We start from the raw sequence: 20280 nt of genomic DNA on the forward strand, positions 1-20280 counted from the left end.
GGGAGCCCCTTCACAGGAGCCAGGGGGGCACAGGGGGAGCCTGGGGAAGGGCTGGTGTGGGGGGTTGCCGAAGAAGCAGATCCGTCAGAGTGGACGTGGGCTGGGCCCAAGGGCAGAGCTCACCACCTCCAGTGCCCAGATGGGAAGACTGAGGCCCCCTGGTGTCAAGCTCTGAGCTCCTGGCTCTTGGCAGGCCCCAGATCTGAGATGGCTGGGGTTCTAGGGGCGTGAGGTGGGGGGCTCAGTCTGTGAGCAGATACCATACGTCCAGGGAAGAAGAGGGGTGTCTGAGCGGCTGGTTAGCACGAGACCCTATAGAAAGAGCCCTGGACCTGCGGCGGGAGGTGGGGGGTGCCTTGGGCCGCCCCTGCCCTCGGTGGGAGTGGGAAAGTCCCTCCCTCCCTCCCTGTGTCTGGAGTCTCCCCTCATTCTATGAGGGGCTGCCCTGGGTGGGCTCGGCACCCTCAGCCCCTGGGAGTGTGGGCAACAGGAGGGAAGGAGGTGGCAGAGCTCGTGGAAGGTTCTCAGCTGGACCACTTCTGGGCCCCCCCTCCCGACCCATCCCCTTCTGGTCCTGGGTCAAGGCCAGGTGCCATGAGCTCAGGCAGGGGCCCCTGCCCAGCTGTCAGCGCCGGGGCTGTCGCCAACGCCCACACCCGTGCACCTGGCCTGCCACTGAGCCACCCACCACCGCCCCCTCCCCAGTCCCTCCTCCCACCCCCCAGCTCCCGTGGCACCTCAACCCACGGTGTGGCATTGGGACCACAGACAACTGGATCCAGACTTCCAGAACCACAGAGCCTTTGAACTAGAAAATTCTAGCACCACAGGTTCTTAAAACCAGAAAATTCCAAGGCCATCGAATATTGGAACATTTTCCGTTCCAGGCCCAAGGTTCTTATAACCAAATAATTTCAGAAATGCAGCGTCTTGCAACCAAAGAGCATAACCATGGAAATGGATTTAGGGAATAGTGGGAGCGGGCTCTGAGTAGCAAATTCCCAAACAAGAATCCCAGTGTCCCAGAGGACACCAGCCCTCGATCTTCCCACCCGCCAGACCGACAGACATCCCGTAGCGGGATGAGCAGGCCCCGGGTGGGGGTCGTTCCACTGGCCCCTGCCATGGGGCTGTGTCTCTGGGCCTGAACAGCAAAGGCGGGAAGGGAGAGGGGAAGAGAGAGGGTGCTTCTGAGCAAACAAAAGGAGCTGAGGACCTCGCCTCTGGGCCCTGGGCAGGTACCTTTGCCAAGAGAGAAGGAGAAGAGAAAGGAAGCCATTGATGCCACGGTTTGCGCGGCGGGTATGTGGTCACAGGGGGTGGTGGCAGGATCTACCCCCTCCCCGGCTGCTGGAGCTTGAAATTTTCTCCTGGCAGGAAGGGCCCACCCTCCCAGGAATGGAAAACAATCCTTGGCATCTGGTCCCTGAGGCGTGCAAGGTCCTTGACAATCAAGCATTATTATCCTCCCTGCCTCACCCAGTGCAGAGGGGAAACCGAGGCAGGTGGGGTCTCTGTCTAAACCAAAAGCCTGAATCGGCCCCTGGCAGATTCCAGCGGTCCTCATCTCTGATGGAGGAATGTCAGAGCTGAGAGAGCCACCGAGAAGGGGCCTGGGTCAGCCCTGGCAGGGCAGATGGGAGCAGAGACAGTGGTTTGCCCAAAGACACCCAGCACGCTGCGGCAGAGTCTCTTATTGCCTCCACAAAGGCTCATTTCCAGGCCCTCCTCCTCTAGGAAGGCTTTATGGATCATGCTCGCCTGGGCCCCTATGTGCCTTAAGACTTTACCACTCCATGCCGAGCAGTATGCTCTAACTACTGTGTTGTTTTTACAGGTATTCTGTGGGGAAATGTCTCATCTTTCCAGTCTGTGCTATGTGGTTTCCCTCTATCAGCCTGGAACCAGAAGCCCTGGGTTGAAGCTTTCATGCCCCTGCTCAAACACCTACCATGGCTCCACGCTGCCCCAGACCAGTGCAGGCAGGCACTTCCGGGACGGGGGTCCTGTGGCTGCACTGCCGCTTTATTCCTTGGTCCCACTGGGCAGAGCTCTCACCAAGTTCCTGGCAGCCACCACCAGGCCATCTCTGTCCCTCACTTCCTGCTCCCGGTAGCCCCTTGCCCTCCTCCCTCCTTCCCTGGCCAAAGCATCCTCATCCCTCAAGCCTCAGCTGAGACCACCTGCTGGGGGCAGGTGCCTCCTCTGGGCCACCTCAGACTTCCCTCTGTTGCATGTGGTGCCTGCTCTCTGAGGCTGGGCTGATCTCACCCAGGCCAACGCGAGACCAATACCAATCGTGCCTGTTTACTGAGGTCCCACTGCTGGTTCAGCCCGTCACGTGCTCTGGCTCATCACGTCCTGCAACAACAATAGGAAGTGGGTTCTTTTCCGATCATCCCCATTTTTCAGATTCCGAGACTCGGCCAGTGTGGCTAAAGTGCTTCCTCAAGGTGACACGGTTAATCGGTGGCGGAGCTGAGACCCGGACCCTGAGAGTCTGGCTCCAGAGCCCACATGCTCTTCCATCGGGGTCACACCACCCAGGGATGGGAGGACGGAGCACTGAGCCCCACAGTGCCCGGGAGTCTTGGAGCATCCAGGACCTCCTAGCTCAACCCCCTGAGGCCCCAAGAGGGCCAGTCCCTTGTCCCAGCAGCCCCACAGACACACTCCACACACACAGACACACACCGCCTCGCATTCTCTCTCTCTCTCTCTCTCACACACACACACACACATGCATGCGGACATGCACACGCAGCATGCCCATGCACACACATATGCACACGTACAGCACACACACACAGATGCACATGCACATGCGCACATACACACAGCTCATGCACACACGCACGCACAGATGCACACACATGCGTGCAGACACGTGCACAGCGCACGCATGCACACACATATGCACACGTACAGCACACACACAGCTGCACACGCGCATGCGCACACACACACAGCTCATGCACACACGCACGCACAGATGCACACATATGCGTGCAGACACGTGCACAGAGCACGCATGCACACACATATGCACACGTACAGCACACACACACACAGCTGCACATGCGCATGCGCACACACACAGCTCATGCACACACGCACGCACACACAGCTCATGCACACACGCACTCACAGATGCACACACATGCGTGCAGACACGTGCACAGCGCACGCATGCACACACATGCACACGTACAGCACACACACACAGCTGCACACGCGCATGCGCACGCACACACAGCTCATGCACACACGCACGCACAGATGCACACATATGCGTGCAGACACGTGCACAGCGCACGCATGCACACACATATGCACACGTACAACACACACACACAGCTGCACACACGCATGCGCACACACACACACACCCGCGTGCCCCTGGCCCCTGGGACCGGCTGCAGGAAGGCCTCAGCTGCCCAAGCCTTTTTCACTTCAGCTTTTCCTAAATTTGCTCTGAGGAAGTTGCGGCCGCCTCCGGGTTCTCCCCTCTCTCTCTCACGCGCTCCAGACCACATCCTTTCCCTCCCCAGCTTCTCTGGAACCTGGAGAACAATGACCAAAATAAGGGAACAGGGAAGACAGTCAACGTGATGAGTAAGGCCATTCTCCCTAAGGTGGCAAGCGATAGTGCCGTGGAAAGGAGAAGAGGTGGGCACAGGGGGACATCAGGAGAGCGGGCTGCAGTTTTCACTAGGGTGGTCAGGAGAGGCCTCGCTGGGGAAGTGGCATTTCTGCCAACTTCTAGAGGGGGAGCATTCCAGGACAAGGGGAGAGCTGGTGCAAAGGCCCTGAGGCAGCAGTGCACTTACCATGAGAGGAACAGAGAGGAGGCCAGTGTGGCGTGGAGGAGTGTGGGGAGAGAGGGAGATGAGGTCAGCAACTGGGCACTGGGGTGACTCGGGCTGGAACTCTGCATCCGATGGGAGCTATGCAGGGTTTGGAGCCGAGAAGGGAGGCACATTGTTTTATTACTGTGGTAAAATCCACATCGCATAAAATTTTAAGGATTTTGTTTTGTTTTTAAAGATTTTATTTATTTATTTGACAGAGAGAGACACAGCGAGAGAGGGAACACAAGCAGGGGGAGTGGGAGAGGGAGAAGCAGGCTTCCCACGGAGCAGGGAGCCCGATGCGGGGCTCGATCCCAGGACCCTGGGATCATCTGAGCCGAAGGCAGATGCTTAATGACTGAGCCACCCAGGCGCCCCCCATTTTAAGGATTTTTAAGTGTACACTAGCGGAATTAAATTCACTCACATTGTGCAGCCGGCACCCCACAGCCCTGTTCCTCTTCTAAAGTGGAGACTCTGCATGGAGGGGTGTCGTTCGACGGGGGCTTTAACAGGATCACTCTGGCTGCTGAGTGGGGAATAGACATGAGCCTCCGGAATGGAAGCCGGGAAGACAGACGGAGGGCAAGGACCCCCCGGGTTCCACCACGGCCACGCGGCCCTGACTGTCTGGGTGACCCTGGCGAAATCGCTTCATTATTCAATTCGCGTGTTCATTCTCACCTTCAGTCAGCTGGTTATTCAACAGGTATTTATTGTATTGAACACCTACTATGTGCTCGGCACTTGCTGGGTGCATGGGGCACAAGAAGAGCAGAACAGACACAGACATGGCCCCTGACTCAAGGAGGATGCTGTCCAGCTGGGAAGTTGGACACGGAGCCAAAAGCAGCAAGAATTGATAATGTGATGGCCATCGTGCGAGCTGGTGAGGGAGAAGCTGAGACAGCAGGAAGAGCCAACATTAGGGCACTCTGATGGGGGGGAGGTGTCTGTGGAGGCTTCCAGGAGGAGGTGACATTTGGAGCCCAGCCCAGAAGGGCAAGTTGGGACTGCCCACTGCAGAAAAGAGGGAAAAGCATTGCCGGCAGGGGAACAGCCTATGCAGAAGCCACCTGCTTCTATGAAAGGCTTCCTCCCCATTCGCTCCTCCAGGTAAAGGGGCCCAGAGGAGCCTGTGGGTCAAGCCCAAGTTCCTCTTCTGTGAAATGGGGGTCCTCCTAGTGCCTGTCTCCTGTGGATGGAAGGAGTAAGTGAGCCAATGCTTGGCAAGCGTCAGATGTGGTGCTGGGACAGTGCATGCATGGACCACGGGGGGCAACTTCCCCGCCCCCACCCACCCCATTGTGGTCTGGAGAACTGGGGCCCCCTGGTGCAAGGGGGGGTCTCAGGGAAGGCCTCCCAATCCCCCCTCTACTTGCTGTGCCTGACACTTCTCCATTAGAAGCTCACTCTTTTGAATTGTGCTTTCCCACCCTTCCAGAACCATCCATTCCGTTCAGGTTAGCCGTGGGCAGGGTATTGCTCAGCCTTCACGGCTCATCTCAAGCCTCCCTCTTTCGGAAAGCCCTCCCTGATTGCTACAGCCCACGAAGTCTCTCTCCACACTCTGCACTGGCCTTTGGCCTTCTGAGTCCCAGCCTCAGAGCTGAAAGGGCGCTGAGAAATCATCCCTCCCTGAGACCCAATGCTGCAGGTGAGGAAACGGAAGCCCAGACCAAGGCCTCGGGGGGAGCAGGGACAAGAGCTGGGCCGCCCCCATAGCCAGCCTGGTCGTTGTCCAGGACACGGTGCAGCGAGCACGGATCAGATTTACCAATTGCCTTTTTAAGCGGATTATCAAATCTTTCACCCAGACCGAAGGAAGTGTGAAGGCGGCCTCCGTATCACAGGATCCCTCCAGGTGGCTCTTCTGCTGGGCGGCCCAGGTGCCCGGAGCTCCTTCATCTGCCCGCGGCATGGAGCTCCCGGGCCCGGGGAGGCCACATGTCCCGTTAGCGCCTCTCGGGCCACTGGACCTTCAGATGGCTTCCAGGTTTGTGCTATCAATCAGGATTTTAAAGATAAAAGCAGAGCTGTGAACTCCAGAATTCAAAGCCTCGCGTGAAACAAGCTCACTCGGAGGGCCACACCAAACAGCTGTGGGTCGATTTGGCCCTTGGGCTGTCAGGTGTCACCTCCGGCTCAGCGGGCCTTGGGGACCAGACGGGGCAGAGCCCTGTGGGTCAGCTGCCCTCTCCAAGCCCTGGTGTTACCGTCTGTGAAATGGAAGTAATATTGCCTATTCACAGGGCTGTCCACACATTCAGGATTTACTGACGGGGAGCGTGGGCCAGACGTCCAGCAAGGACTCCGTGCCAGGAGCCAAGTGGGGCACATCCTCCACCCGATCCTGTTGAATCTTCACTGTGGCCCTCAGAGGGCTGTCACGGAAAAGCCATGGAAAGTTTTTGAGCAGGGGAGGGCCTGCCTTGATTGAATATAAATGTTCAGGGCTTTAGATAGTGCCGGTCCCAGGAGCAGAGTGCTAGGCACAGTGCCGGATCCCTGTGCTTGTCCCTCCAAAGCCTCCGTCCACCCTCCACCCCCCCGCTCTGCGCCCCAGGACGCTGATGTCTGGGGCCACCTCTGAGGACAGCCTCAACCCAGCGTCTCTGCTGGCTTCCCGTTGGGCTCGGCCAGCAGGAGAGCCGAAGGTTGAGGGCGGTGGTGTGCTGGCCAATGTTTAACAACCAGCTCTCTGGAAGAAAGGCCCTGATTTGTAGTGTTTATGGATTTCCCTGGTATAAATACTTCTGAGAAGGTGGAGACGGACACACAGATGGCTGAGTGGTGGCATGTGTCCTGGTGGGCCCCGGGGTTGTCACGCCAGTGTGGTCACGGGCCCGGCCTTGATGGAAATGGTGTGGTTGTGTCAGTATCGAGGTTTGTCCGTGGTTCAAAGGGGGTGTGACGATAGCACCCCGCCTCCTGTCGAGGGGATTGTCTGAGCGGCGCAAGGCACATCCCTGCCCGGCCCGGCGCCCGTACCCAGAGAGTCTTCCCAGGGTGACCACTGCCTGGGTCCCTGCGTTGTGCCCCCGGCCGGGCGACCGGGTGCTGAGGAGTGGCCTGCCGCGGGGCGGGGGCCGGCTGGGAACCATTGGGGCCGAGGTGGTGGCCCGTGAGGATGGGGAAGTGGCAAGCCGGCTATCTTTAGCGTCTTCTCTCAGAGCCCTTTTCCTCTGCGTGCTGCTGGGGCTCGGGCAGCAGCCAGCGGGGAGGGCCACTTCTCCATAGTCATATGAAGCCTGGGGGCCCGGAGGCCAGCTGCGGGGCCAGGGCCGCCACCTGTTTGCCGCCGCGCTGCGGGCAGCATCCCCCGCGCTCCCATCCGTCAAGGCCCGTGCTGGGGTGGGGGTGGGGGTGCCGGGGGGGGGGGGGGGACAAAGGGACAGTGGTGCTGAAGATGCTGCTGGGAAGCGCTGTCCCGCCCCTTCCTCACCTGCAGCCTCCAGGCACCTACTCCACGAGGGCAGCAGGGCGCAGGGGTGGGCGCTCGGGTTCTGGAGCCTGCATTTGACTCACTCCGGAGGGAGACAGCATGTCAGACGCCCCGCAGAACACGGTCCAGCTCTGTGACCTCGCAGGATTCCCTGAATGTCTCTGGACCCCCAGTTTCCCATCTGTACAATGGGAATGCTGGTTGTAAAGATGGAAGTAACTCTGAGAGGGTCTAGCACAAATGAGCACTCTACTCCTTCTCCCCCTAAGCCGAAATGGCCCCCAGTAGCATCGGGTCAGGGCGAAGAGATGCCAGGCCTCAAATCCCAGCCCTCCCACTTATCCACTGTGTGCCCTTGGGCAAGCTGCCCAACCTCTCTGAGCCTCGGTTTCTCCTCTGCAAAATGGGGTAGTAAGAGAAGCTGCCGCAAGGGCTGATCCTGGAGCCGGAGTCTGGGTGTGTAGCGCCTGCGAGGAGTGAGGCATTCGCAGCTGGCGCCGTCTGCCCCACCAGGCAGTGCCCCCTGGAGGCAACGTCCGTGTGAGGGGTTGCTGAGCTTGGGCCCTGGGCAGCGTTGTGTCGCAGGTCCGGGGGACTGACGGATGAGACACGGTCAGGATTCTGCATTTTCGTAGTTCTGATGTGTTCATAGGCCCTGGAAGGTTCCTGCAGGCCGCCTCCCTCACTTCCAAGCCCAGGGCTGTTATTTCCTGCCTCCTACAGAGTCTGGGTCCGGCCCCAGCCCGGCCTTCTGAGCCTGCTGCTGAAGGGGCAGGGAAAGCTCCTGGGCTCCTGGGACCAGGCCAGGAGTCTGGCCCTGGGAGAAGGGACGTGATGCTGGAGAGGTTGGCAAGCCTCGAGTACCAGTCTATGCGGTGCGACACCGCATGGAGGGCGGGCAGGGACCCATGGGAGCTTCGGACAAGTAGCTGCGTGCTGAGAGCCGATGGGAGGAGGGCGAGGCCCCTGGGAGCGCAGGGGTGGGCTCCCAGGGCTGGGGTCGGGGCTTGGGGACAGGAGGACAGAGGGCCCAGCAGTGCAGCCTCTGCCGGCGAGGCTGTCCGTGAGGATCCGGGGAGAGGGGGCCGGGTAGCTTGGGGGTGAGCCCGGGCGGTGCAGCCAGCTCCCCACCCCTCTACCCTCCACGGCCATCCCCTGGTGAGCTCAGCGAAGTCACTGGCTCTGTCGTGCCTTTTAAGGCAATGGTGGCTCCTGCCACCTCCCTGTTCCCACTTGCTCAGAAATACCCAGCAGGTATTTTTTTTTCTTTCTTTTTCTTCCCTCCCCCCCCCCCCCCCCCCGCGGAGGAATGGAATGAGACTCCTTGTTCTGTCACCGCAGGATTCCAGCGAGGCCTGTCTGGGGGCTCTGGTGACAGGAAGCGCACAGCGACGGACCCTCAGAGAAGCACCCTCGGTGACACGTGCAGGCACAGATTGCGGGAGACAGACACGGCTGCCCCACCCACCACGGGCCCACAGCAATGCCTGGAGACCCTGGCTGGGGCACCCAGACACACACACGAACACGGGCGGGTCCCCGAAGCAGGGAAAGTTTACTGAGCACCTACCGTATGCCAGGCCCTGGCTAGGTAGGCAGTGGGGATCCAGTCCCACCTTCACGGACCTGCCTCCCTTGGGAGTTCAAATCCAAGCATGGAAGCCTCCCCTACCTCAGGGCCTTTGCACCTGCTGTTCTGCTGGTGGGGAGTGTCCTCTCTGTAGAGCGCACTCTGGCTGGATCCTTTACACTCTGTCTCAGAGCGGCCCCCCATCACTCTGTAGCCCACTGGCCTATTTTATTTCCTCAAGGCATCCATCGCTTTTTTTTTTTTTTTTAAGATTTTATTTATTTGAGAGAGGTGGGGGAGAGCACAAGCAGAGGGGAGAGGCAGAGGGAGAGGGAGAAGCAGGCTCCCTAGGAGCCTGACGCAGGGCTCAATCCCAGGACCCTGGGATCATGAACCAAGCAGAAGGCAGACGCTTAACCAACTGAGCCACCCAGGCGCCCCACATCCATCACTTCTAAAATTGTCTTGTTTACTTGTGTTTACTGTCTGTGCACTCACCTAGATCAGCTTCTGGGGAGAAGGGCCGTTGAGTTCCCCACTGTTCCCCCAGCGGCTGGAGGAGTGCTGTGTCCGTAGCAGGTGCTCAGGATTTGAGTGAATGCAGCTGACCTCACACACGTGTGGTTGGCCTTTCCCACTGCCCCCCAGGAAACCCTATTATTCGTCCTAACAACGTCAGCTGTTCTGTGCCCCCGCTGGGGCAGTCTTGCTCATTTGGTCCCACTTAACACCGCTGAGGAGGTGAGTCACCACCAGATGAGGCTGAGGCTTGGAACTGCTCAAGGTCACTCACTGGCCGGGGGCAGGCAGAAACAGAGAGGATGGGAATGGGAGGGTATGGTCAACAGCCAAGGGCTTGCCCCTATCAAGTAAGCCAGCCCCTGAAAAGGGCTGTGTATGTGTCACATGTGTGGGGACAGAGAAGGGTGTGGTGACCCCATCACCTGGAGGTGCATCTGTGGGGCTGGATGCTTGTGTGCAGTCCTCAGCCTGGAGGCACACAGAATACTTTCCTGCCCTTAGGAGCAAGCCTTGGACCCCACATCCCATCATTCTGGCCATGCCCACGATTGAGCAGAGCCCTGGACAGGGAGCAAGGCCCAGTGAGGACATTTCCGACCAGCAAAACGCCTCCTACCTGGGCTGGGTGGGTAGGTGGGCTCCAGGGCTGGTCTAAGGGTAGTGGGGAGCCCCCCACGCTGTGGCCAAGGGGATGAGGGCGGGGCTCCTGCCAAGCTCAGTGTCCTCCCCAGAACCTGACTGGGTGGGGAGACTGACAAGAGAATCCCACAGAGGCAGAGCCCAGGTCCCATGCCTGGCTCTGCCAGAGGTGCCTGGTGGCCTTGGACCATGTCCTGACCCCTTCTGCCTGTGGGCTTGACCCCCAAGACCATGGGGAATCCTGGTGAGGAGACCCTGGTAGGAAGGGGGAGAGGGATAACTGCCCTCTCCAAAGCCTAGAATGAAGCCCTGGGGCCCTCCTGCAGGATGCTGCCCACTCACCCCCTGGCGGCCGGGGCCTGAAGTGCAGCTCCGGCCACTCCGGAATCAGGATCCGGAGGACCCAAGGTCGGGAGGCCCTGCAGCAGCTAACGGGTCTTCTGCATTAGCCCAAAGCGGGCTTTGAAGCCCACTCCCCCAGAGCTCAGAAGGGGCTCCAGAAACGCTGGGCAGAAGACATCATGGGAGGGGCCCCTGCTTGGGACTCATCTGTGCACCCCAGACCTCACCCTGCCTGTCTCAGGGCCCTTGTCTAATTTTAGCAACCTGTTGTGGGCTTCCAACCTGGGCATTAGGACCTCACCCCACTCAATGCGGGCACCATGCTAACTGGGAACCAGAGGGACAACTTGGGCCACCTCGAATGTACTTGGCCAGCACCACGTCCACAGCACCAGCCCATCCCCAGCTAGCACCACCACTGCAGGGGGCGTCAGAACTAGGTGGACAGCAGCTCACGGCTGGGCTGGGAGCACCCAGAGCTGCCCCAGCTGCAGTCTCAAGGGGTCAGAGGCAAAGCACGCTACGTAACCAAAGGCTGTGTGAGGCAGCTCCGGCTGGGGGTGGGCTCACAGAGCCCACAAGAGCATCGGGACACCCGGAATGCCAAGATTGAGGCCAAGCCAGTCCAAGCTCGAGGCCAGGACGTTCAGAGTTGAGAGGCCAAGGTGCTCAGCAGCACTACGGGTCCCCAAACCCAGAGGACAGCAGATGCCCAATTTGCTGGTCAATAGAGCACAGGGTGGAGGCTAAACCATTCCATCCCAGAATGAAGGGGCCCGATGGCTTCATCGGCTGGCCAAATCTCACCTGTGTGTGCTCATGTCCCCAACCTGTGTGATAAAGCTGGGGGAGCTCTCCAAACCAGCACCTTCCCCGATGTCAGCACTCAGGGTCCTAGCAGGCCCACCCTCTCCCAGTGTCACATGGCAAACAAGCCATCACTGGAACCCAATCCTATGTGGATTAGTGACTAAATTATTTACTCTTACTCTCAACAGAGCAAGGTTGGTCCTGCCATGTCCATCAGCAACTCCAAAGACCACAGGGCACACGAAATCCTCAGCCTCCTTCCCACCGGGCCACCACCCACGCTGCGCAAACACACGAGCTCTGCAGCAGGGCCCACTCTCACCCGGGCACACACGCACCTGCCCGAAGCCCGCTGCCCCGGCCCGGCTTCGACAGTCCAGGGGCAGACCAGGGCGCAGCTTTGAGCCCCCCTTACACCCCATCTGCTCCAGGCCTGAGCCAGACAAGCGGTAGGGGAAAAAGGACACCTTCTGGCGAAGCCCAGAGGCCAAGGGCAACATCTCTGAGAACACTGAGGCCCCTCACAACACGGAAGCAAAACCAGAGGCAGAAATCACTGGAAAATAATGTTTATTGAGATCCCACCAGCTGCACAATCTGCTCCTGCCATTAAGCTCCTTCTTCCTTTGCAATTCGGTCTTTCTTAAGTGGTCCCTGTGGAGAGAGGGCAGTGGGCAAGGTCAGAGGGAGGAAAGCAGCTGGGCACGAAGAATACCCCACACACGCCGACCGGATCAGACACTGCGCGGGCTCCCAGTGCGGGCACAAGCTCAGGACCCCCAGGACCCAGCCCAGCTGCGTCCTTCTGCACCAGCACCAGATGGGCAGGTGGCAGGCTGACAGGGGACATCAACTGGGAACCATCCCAACCCCAGCCAGAGGGCGGCCAGGTCGGGGTGCTCACCATGAATGCTTTCTTCTCCTCCACCGTCTGGAATCGGCCGTGGCCAAACTTGGAGGTGGTGTCAATGAACTTAAGGTCAATCTTCTCCAGGGCCCGCCGCTTGGTCTGCACTAGCAAGGACTATGGGCCAAGAGCGGAAGGTTAGTTTCGAAGAGCTGGGCCATCCTCTGCCTCCTCTTGGTTCCCAGGCCCCCTCAGCAGAGGGCAGAGGACCAACAATCTCAGCCCCTCCCGCAACACCTCCCGGCTAGCTGGTTTACCCAAGGATCTCGCCCTGCCGCCAGACTGAGCAAACAACGCAAGCACAGCAAACAGCTGGGCCAAGCCCGACTGGGAATTTCCTCCTCCCAGGACTTCAAAGCTGCTGTTTGAGTGGCAAGCCCCCCCACTTTTCCTTTGAACTCCCCTCCACAAAGTGCGGGCACTATGTTCCGCTGTTACCCATCACTCCCCCCTCCGCTGGAGGGCCGAGCTCCCGCCTACCCGCCCCGACTGCGGAGAAGGGCCCCGACCTCACCTTGCGGAGAGTAAGCACTCGCTTCTTGGTTCCCACCACACAGCCTTTCAGCATGACAAAATCATTGGTCACTTCACCGTAGTGGACAAAGCCACCCTGGAAAAACCCAAGGCGTCAGGTCAGATCAAGCACGGACAATACACACGAACGACCCCTTCAGGTTCAGGAGGTCTGCTGCCCGACGACCGCCAGGCTGTTCTCAGAAGGAAGGCAGCAAGGAATGTTTCCGCAGTCTGACTCGGGCGCTGCGCCCAGCGCTCATTCCAGAGCCTCATCACTGAACAGCTGGGTCTGAGACCCCACTTCTCACCAGCCAGCCCCACCAGTGGAAGACCCGGCATTTACAAGGAACAGACAGCTGGGGGCGGTCTGCAGGGCACAGCTGACAGCCTCTGGAAACACGGCCTCCACGCGTCAGCCAGGCCCCAAGAGCACTAGGGTCCCACCCCCAGGGGAGGCCTGGCGCAGATGCACAGCGTGAGGGGAAATCCCTGCCGGAGCTAAGACCCGAGAGGCTGTGAGAAGACAACTCCCGTTCCTCACCAGAGGGTTGATGCTCTTGTCAGACAGATCATAATCAGTGGAAGCGTTGTTCTTGATCAGTTTGCCATCCTTGATGAGGTAGCCCTGGCCGATCTTATAGATCTAAGGAAAGGCATAAGCACTTTAACCGTGAGAGGGGAACAGGCTCACGTGTCCCCGGACAGCAGGCTGGCTACGGGACAGCCAGCCCACAGGGGCAAGTAACCCTCGGCTCAGCAGTGGGTTAACCAGCAAAGGACTCTGGATGGAAAGCAGCTACCAGTCCCTGACGGGGGACCCCAGCCTAGGGGCACAAAGAAGAACCGGCTGGGCCTGAAGATACTGCCACTTGGCTGAGACAGTGCACGGAGGCCTCCCCCAAACCCTCAGAGGCGAAGGAAGGGACAGACAAGGCTCTCATCCCGGGTCACTCCAAGTCAGCTGTACCAGAACCACCTCCGACGACACCTTACAAATCCCGCCCAAGAACCCAAACCATGCCCATCAGACAAGATGAGCACCTCGAGTCCACACGCATTCCAGAAGCTCCCCACCGCAGCAGCGCTAACAGGAACCGGAAACCACACCCCCACCACGGGGCTCATCTTTCCCTTCCCAGCGTCAGTCTCCACAGGAGCCCCCTCGGCACCTCACCTTCTTGTTGATCTCAGTGCGGTGATGGTAGCCTTTCTGCCCAGCCCGAGCCACGGAGAACGCCACTCGGGCGGGGTGCCACGCCCCAATACAGGCAACCTTGCGCAGGCCCCGGTGGGTCTTGCGGGGGAGCTTCTTAGTGTGCCAGCGGCTGGTGACCCCTGGAAGAGACGCGAGCTTGTCACCGGGGCATCTGGCACTCGTGCCACTGGCCCCTTTCCTGCCGAAGGCCAGTTCACCCACTTGTGGCGCACGCACACAGAACATCCGACACACGGGTTTAATGCCCTCTCCCCCGTCGTATTTCCTCAGGTTGACCACAAGGCTAGACATAAACCTGTTCTCAGCCTGTAAGGAAACGCCTTGGAGGATCAGCCCCGAACTAGAAGGGGACCATATGCACTTCACAGCATCCAAGTTCCTCGCCGGCAGAGCCCCCCCCCCCAACTTCCCAGTCCCCTCTGCCTTCTGCAGCGGCCTGCAAATGCGAAGGGTTCAGATGGATGGTGAGGGATCTCCCTCAGTCCTCCACACTTCCCTCACGCCTGACCGCACAGCTGTTCTCGGAAGGCAGGCAGCGAGGCAAGTTTCTGGAATGTTACTCAGGCCATGCGCCAGGCACACATTCCACAGCCTCAAAGATCTGGACCTGAAACCTAAGTTTTACCACAACCTGGCCCACCGCAAAGCTCACCCTTGTAGCCTTTGCCCTTGGTGACCCCGATGACATCAATCATCTCGTCCTGCCCGAACACCTGGCTCACAGGCACCTGCTGCTCCAGCCTCTCGCGGGCCCAGTCCAGCTTCTCCGCCACCGTGCCCCCGTTCACCTGGATCTCCATGAGGTGGGCCTTCTTCTGGCGCAGAGGAAGCAGACGCATCTAGGACGGAAGCGATACAGCTTAGATCCCGAGCTTCGAGCTCTCCTTCCACAGCAAGGGAACTCAGGGTGGGCAGAACCGTCTGGCAACCTTGAACCTCAAGTCTCCCTACCAGCAAAAAAAGACTCATTCCTGTGTTCTAACTCCCCGCTGGGTACGATTCCCCTTTTCAATTCTGACGCCCAAGTTCACCATGAGCTGATCCGTAACAGACATACAAGGGCCATGCTAACACAAGGAGACCAGAGACAAGATCCTAGGACCAACTAGCCCCATGTTCCTCCTCCTCAGCAGGCTTTTGGCCGTTCCCTCTGGGCTACTGCCCTGGTTTACCCTGGCCATCTATCTTGGTCTACTCACTGTCAGTAAGGCATTTACAACGTGGGAGAGTGGAAATAGCACCTCAGCCAAGGGTACAAGCTGCAAATATTAGGGGAAAAAAAGGAATTCAAGCCTAAAGCTTTTCATTAAGAGCAGCCCAGCGCTGTTCTACAGAACTTTCTTCAGTAATAGGCATACAAATGTAAGCAGATATGGTCATTGCTAACCGTAGGAAAAAGGAGTACTTAGGAACTGGACGTAAACCTAGGATGATGGCTCAGACCAACAGTGTATGAAGTAGCCATTCTAACCAAGTCAGGAAAAGGCTCATTCCGTTTGTAGCAAGTCAGATTTGAGCGCAAATGGCCAACATCCTACTACTGCCTACTGTTTTCAGGTAGGCGTTTTACAACATTAAGGAGTCACCAGTTCCTCCACCACTTGTTCTACAATGGGGCACGGCTTCCCTAATACAAAGCCCATAGAGACACAGCGCCCTCTGCTGGCAACAGAGAAACCAACCCACCAGCCTGGAGGCAGCCCTGGCTGCCTTCTCAGACCAACAGTGGTCTTAGCCTGGCCCCAGAAATCAACGGCTGCGCAGGTGCCCCAAGCTGATCACTGGATGCCCATCCATCCAGACAAGCCTAAAGAACCGGAATCCGACTTACCATCCCTCTAAAATCCTGAGACTTGGCACAAAGTCAGCTTGAGCTGAGGATCAACTCAGCAGGTTAACTAGGTAAGCACAAGGTAGTTACCTTGAAGCAGTGGGACAGTCGCCCTCCTTCTGTGCCCCTTGTCAGAGTGCTCACCTGGGTGTGGGCGATGACCCGGATCACCTGGCAGTACTTCTTCATGCTGTTGAAGTCCTTCTCCAGCTGCTTTTTGCCATCATCATCCTGCCACTTCTTGCAGTATTTGGTGAAGGCCTTCTTCTTAGACTTATGCCTTCAGGAGCAGAGCAGAGTTGGGGAGGGGGCCGGGTGCAGGCCTTCATCACCCCTCCAGGGGGTGAGCGGAAGGCACACTGGCACCACATGGGGACGGGGCTCATTGCCGGCTTCTAAGGAGCCTTTTCCACCGGCAAGCGGAGCCTGGATGGAGCTCATCGGGCAGAGCCGAGCGGAGCTGAGCAGAGGTGCACAGAATTAACACAAGTCACAGCATTCAAGCACACGCTAATTCTTGCTCCGGCTTAGCCATCAACCCACCCACACTCCCAGGCAGCACTGGGGGAGTTACACTGCTCTGTTTTAACCGGACTCTCAACACTTCCCAGAACTGAGAGAACACTGAATACCGAGTCCTCAGCCAACACCCACTAGGGCGAACATGAAGGTCTGTCCTCAAAACTGTTCTGTTCAAGAGACAACTAAACCACACACCAGGGCAGCTCTCCCCCTGCTAGAGAGAAGCCCAGCACAGGGTATTCTCTTCTCTCCTAATCCTAGTCCAGGGCCTCCTCACCCCTTACCAGATTTTATTTATTTGAAAAAGAGTGAGGGAGAGGGGACATGAGCAGAGGGAGGGAGAGGGAGAAGCAGGCTTCCTGCTGAGCAGGGAGCCCCATACAGGACTTGATTCCAGGACTCTGGGATCACGACCTGAGCTGAAGGCAGTGGCTTAACTCACTGAGCCACCCAAGTGCTCCATCCCCTTACCAGTTCTTATAGAACCGCCTTTTGCATTCATCACTGATGTGCTCGGCAAAGATGGTCTTAAAGGTACGGAGGCCTCGAGGGGTTTCCACGTAGCCCACGATGCCCACAACCACCATGGGTGGCGTCTCCACGATGGTCACAGCCTCCACAACTTCCTTCTTGTTCACCTCTGCCGAAAAGAGTGGTCAGACTTGAGTGGGATGGCTAGAATCGCCCACAAGGGATTCACGGTGTTTTGTGTGAAATGCCCATTTAGGTCAAGAGAGCAACGTGCTTTGGGTAACAGGCAACTTTGTGGAAATGGGGCCTTACCAATCTGGACTCCCAGGCCTGTCCTTACCACATACATTACAATTCTAACTCAAAAAAATTTCAGGACTCTATGACAAACAGTCCAGCTTCAGTTCTCATCACGAATCTCTAAAAGCAAATTCCTTATTACCTAGATAATACAAGAGTACGAAGTATAATGGGTTGTGGTAATAGCTGAGCTCAGCGTAGACATTCAATACCAACATTAGCATGTACCGTGTGGTTCAGTAGCGTCATTTTTTTTTTAAATTTTAAAGATTTTATTTATTTATTTGACAGAGAGCCAGAGAGCACAAGTGGAGGGAATGGCAGAGGGAGAGGCAGAAGCAGGCTCCCCACCGAGCAGAGAGCCCGACGTGGGGCTCGATCCCAGGACCCCGGGACCATGACCTGAGCCGAAGGTAGACGCCCAACCATCTGAGCCACCCAGGCACCCCACCAGTGCTTTTACTTAGTGATCTTTCTCGTTTGCACTTCATAACCCAGCGACACGGGCAGCATTCAAGCTTTTAGATTAAGGTGCACGGGTACTAATTAGCTTACTCCTCTACGCTGTGGCTCTTGAAGAATTTACTCACGTGCTGCTCTGACTTCAATACATCCCCCCACCTAAAGCAATAATGCCAGCCACCTGTAGCCTTTAGGAGAATCAATCCTAATGGAGATTTCCATCCCGTCAAGAGAAGGTCTGCCCTCCTTTGACTACAGTCCAGTCCATCCCCATCCTCCGCTCCTAACCACCACCCCCCCCAACCAGTGTGAAGGGTCCTGCTTGTACTCACTGGATCCTGGCCTGTCCACCTCCCGAACGATGTGAGTCATGCCAGCCTTGTAGCCCAGGAAGGCTGTGAGGTGGACAGGCTTGGAAGAGTCATCCTTGGGGAAGCTCTTGACCTTCCCACGGTGCCGGCTGCTGCGTTTCCGAGGCAAGAAGCCCAGGGACCCATGCCTGGGAGCGGAGAACTTCCTGTGAGACTGGGCAGAAAGGATCAACGTTAGCACTCAAACTTGTGTCAAGCAGCTCACTTCTGATGCCCGGCTTTGCCTCAGTGGTGGAAGGATCCGCCGCAACGCAGACTCCACACCAGAGACCAGCGGCCCAGCTAACGAACACGCTTACAGGCCGGCCTGGGTTCACTTTAAGGAAGGTCACACGGCCTAAATGACTTGAATCTTTGCCACAAAACCTCCTTTTTTAATCTAAGAAAACGTACCCTCCCCTTTTCTCTCTAAATAGGACAAAAGCACACCAGCTGATGTCCTTAAAATCATTTCACAGGTGGCTTTACGATCAAGTCAACACAACACGGCTGCTGGCACCAAGAGCTGGGTGGCAGACGGCAGCACAGGCTCCCCCGGCTAGAGTGACACCCGAAGGCCACTAGAACTCGACGGAGCCAAATCAGAACATGACAATCAGCACAGAGCCTCTGTCCGCCCGTCAGTGAGTTCATCATCTGTGGTTCCTGGGAACTCCAGAGGCCTTACACCGGGTACCAACGTCCCACCCAGGTCAGCCCGAGGCCTCAGCAACCCCGGCCCAGGCTCCCCTCCCACGTGCTACCGTGATTTCTGCACCTCCCCCGGTCAGCACGAACAGGGCCTAGCGCCCCCACTCAAGGTCCTCCTGACCAGTGTGCTCACAGACTCCAATGTAGATCCCCACTCAACTGGTGAGCTCGAGAAATGATCTGGGACTTGAAAATTTCCGGGCTCGGGGCGTCCAAACCGGAGCCCGCCCCGCCGGCCTTCGCCAACCACAGGCCTCCGCTGTTTTCAGAAAATAGGCCTCACTGTGGATCTCGCTAAGTCTCCCGTGCTCCCGGAGCAGGCCCCCCGCGCCCGCCGAGTTGAGATGGCGGCGATGCGCCACGGATTGAGCCGCACCGCCGCGCAAACAAAGACGAAAACGCCATAGTGAAACGTACCATTCCGCCGCCAAATGCTACCGGTAGAGGTCGGACCACGCTCGACGAGCCATTTATAAAGCCCAGCCTGGGCCCGCCCCTTCCGGCGTGCGAGCGCGCGCCCGCGGTGGACGCCGGGTCGTGGGGCGGGTAAGGGTCGCCATTTCCGCGCACGCTCGTCCCCGCCTAGCGCTCGTTCGGAGCTGGACGTCACCCTCGGGGGCGGGGATTAGGGACTACGGCGAGCGACCGCGTTCAAACTTCGGGAAGAGCCGCGGGAACGCTGGCGGGGGATTGGACTGCGGCGGCCGTAGGGCTTTAGGTCGCTGCCAAATTTGCTGAAAGACGCCGTTACGCTGAAGCTAAGTAGCTGCGTCTTTTTTTCATATGCAATGCAGTCACCTCCAGGATTGAATAACCCAGCTGTGGGTTTCAGTTCCAAAGCGCCTTCGCACGTGGTATCCCATTTCTTCCCGTCCCACACGGGAAATGCGCGGTGTTGCCATTTGGCGGGGGGAATAGGTTGGGACGAGTTGACCCGCTGCCACCTGCTCAGAGTTGGAGAGAAAAGACTGAAAGCCCGGTTTCCTGGCTCCCATCCCAGAGCCGCTTCCACGACACCTTTAATGCGTTGTTTTCGGACATCCGTCCCTCCAGCCTCATCTCGGCCGCTACTCCCGGTGTCCAGCTGCTGTGGCCCCGCTTCTGAGAGTCAATGAGGCGGCAAAACGACCTCAGGACCTGCGGTGACGGGTCCAGCTGCCCAGCCTCGGAGCCTGGCCCTTCAGCCTCGGGGACCCTCGCTGATTGCTTGCACACCCACACCCCCACCTCCGTGACCCAGGGGGCTCCTAAGTGCTCTCCCTGCCTCCAGGCTTGCCTCTCCAAACCTTTTTAAGAATCAAATGTTATCTTCCCCTCACTGGAAAGACCTCTGGGATCCCAAGTCATTCACTCACTTAGAAATTCTTACTGAAGGCCTGCTGTGCGCCAGGTACTGTTTACTTGGGATTAGGCATTAACTGCTTTGGCTGCCACCCAAGGCTCTGTTGTAACTGGCTACTCCACCCTTTTTTCTGGGTGAGAGCAGCACACTCTCTCCCATATATCACCTTGCACCTCCATCCTGCCCAATCCTGTTATTTGATTCTGGGCCTGACCATTGCTCCAACTGTTGTTAAAAACAAAACAAAACAAAACATTCTTTTAATCTTCACGCCATCCCTTGAGGGGCAGCGCTGATGGGTCCTCAGTCCCTTATTGGAAATCTTTGGGGCCTGATGTGTTTCCAAACTCAGCATTTTTCATGTTTTAAAAAAATCATGCAGGGGCACCTGGGTGGCTCAGTCAGTTGGGCATCTGCCTTCGGCTCAGGTCATGATCCCGGGGTCCTGGGATTGAGTCCCACATCGGGCTCCT

At 58.0% G+C, this 20280-nt stretch overlaps 1 protein-coding gene and 4 non-coding genes across 5 annotated transcripts; all 5 read right to left on the reverse strand.

Annotated features, from left to right (window-relative positions):
* Nucleotides 1-11732: 11732 nt before the first annotated feature.
* On the reverse strand, nucleotides 11733-18954 carry RPL3 (ribosomal protein L3). The gene is made up of 10 exons (XM_032416471.1): nucleotides 18883-18954; nucleotides 17737-17929; nucleotides 16643-16811; nucleotides 15794-15929; nucleotides 14471-14657; nucleotides 13777-13937; nucleotides 13144-13245; nucleotides 12601-12696; nucleotides 12084-12203; nucleotides 11733-11833 (listed from the first exon to the last, which is right to left on the reverse strand). The coding sequence occupies exons 1-10, from the start codon at nucleotides 18883-18885 to the stop codon at nucleotides 11789-11791; spliced, it is 1212 nt and encodes a 403-aa protein (XP_032272362.1). The 5' UTR covers nucleotides 18886-18954; the 3' UTR covers nucleotides 11733-11788.
* LOC116640165 lies at nucleotides 12793-12886 on the reverse strand. The gene has a single exon (XR_004300990.1). It is a non-coding gene; the product is annotated as a small nucleolar RNA U83B (small nucleolar RNA).
* On the reverse strand, nucleotides 14333-14423 carry LOC116640166. Its single transcript, XR_004300991.1, has one exon. It is a non-coding gene; the product is annotated as a small nucleolar RNA U83B (small nucleolar RNA).
* Nucleotides 15930-15984, reverse strand: LOC116640168. Its single transcript, XR_004300993.1, has one exon. It is a non-coding gene; the product is annotated as a small nucleolar RNA U82P (small nucleolar RNA).
* Nucleotides 18353-18416, reverse strand: LOC116640161. Its single transcript, XR_004300986.1, has one exon. It is a non-coding gene; the product is annotated as a small nucleolar RNA SNORD43 (small nucleolar RNA).
* Nucleotides 18955-20280: the final 1326 nt, after the last annotated feature.

The sequence above is a fragment of the Phoca vitulina genome, unplaced genomic scaffold, assembly GCF_004348235.1.
Source record: "Phoca vitulina isolate PV1807 unplaced genomic scaffold, GSC_HSeal_1.0 scaffold19, whole genome shotgun sequence".
NCBI classification, from domain to species: domain Eukaryota; kingdom Metazoa; phylum Chordata; class Mammalia; order Carnivora; family Phocidae; genus Phoca; species Phoca vitulina.

What these genes read in the sequence shown, in the direction of transcription:
- RPL3 (XM_032416471.1), bottom strand. An exon ending in GCACTGAGATCAACAAGAAG is followed by an intron (nt 13,246 to 13,776) that starts GTGAGGTGCCGA and finishes GCCTTTCCTTAG; the next exon opens with ATCTATAAGATCGGCCAGGG. An exon ending in AGGAGAAGAAAGCATTCATG is followed by an intron (nt 11,834 to 12,083) that starts GTGAGCACCCCG and finishes CTCTCTCCACAG; the next exon opens with GGACCACTTAAGAAAGACCG.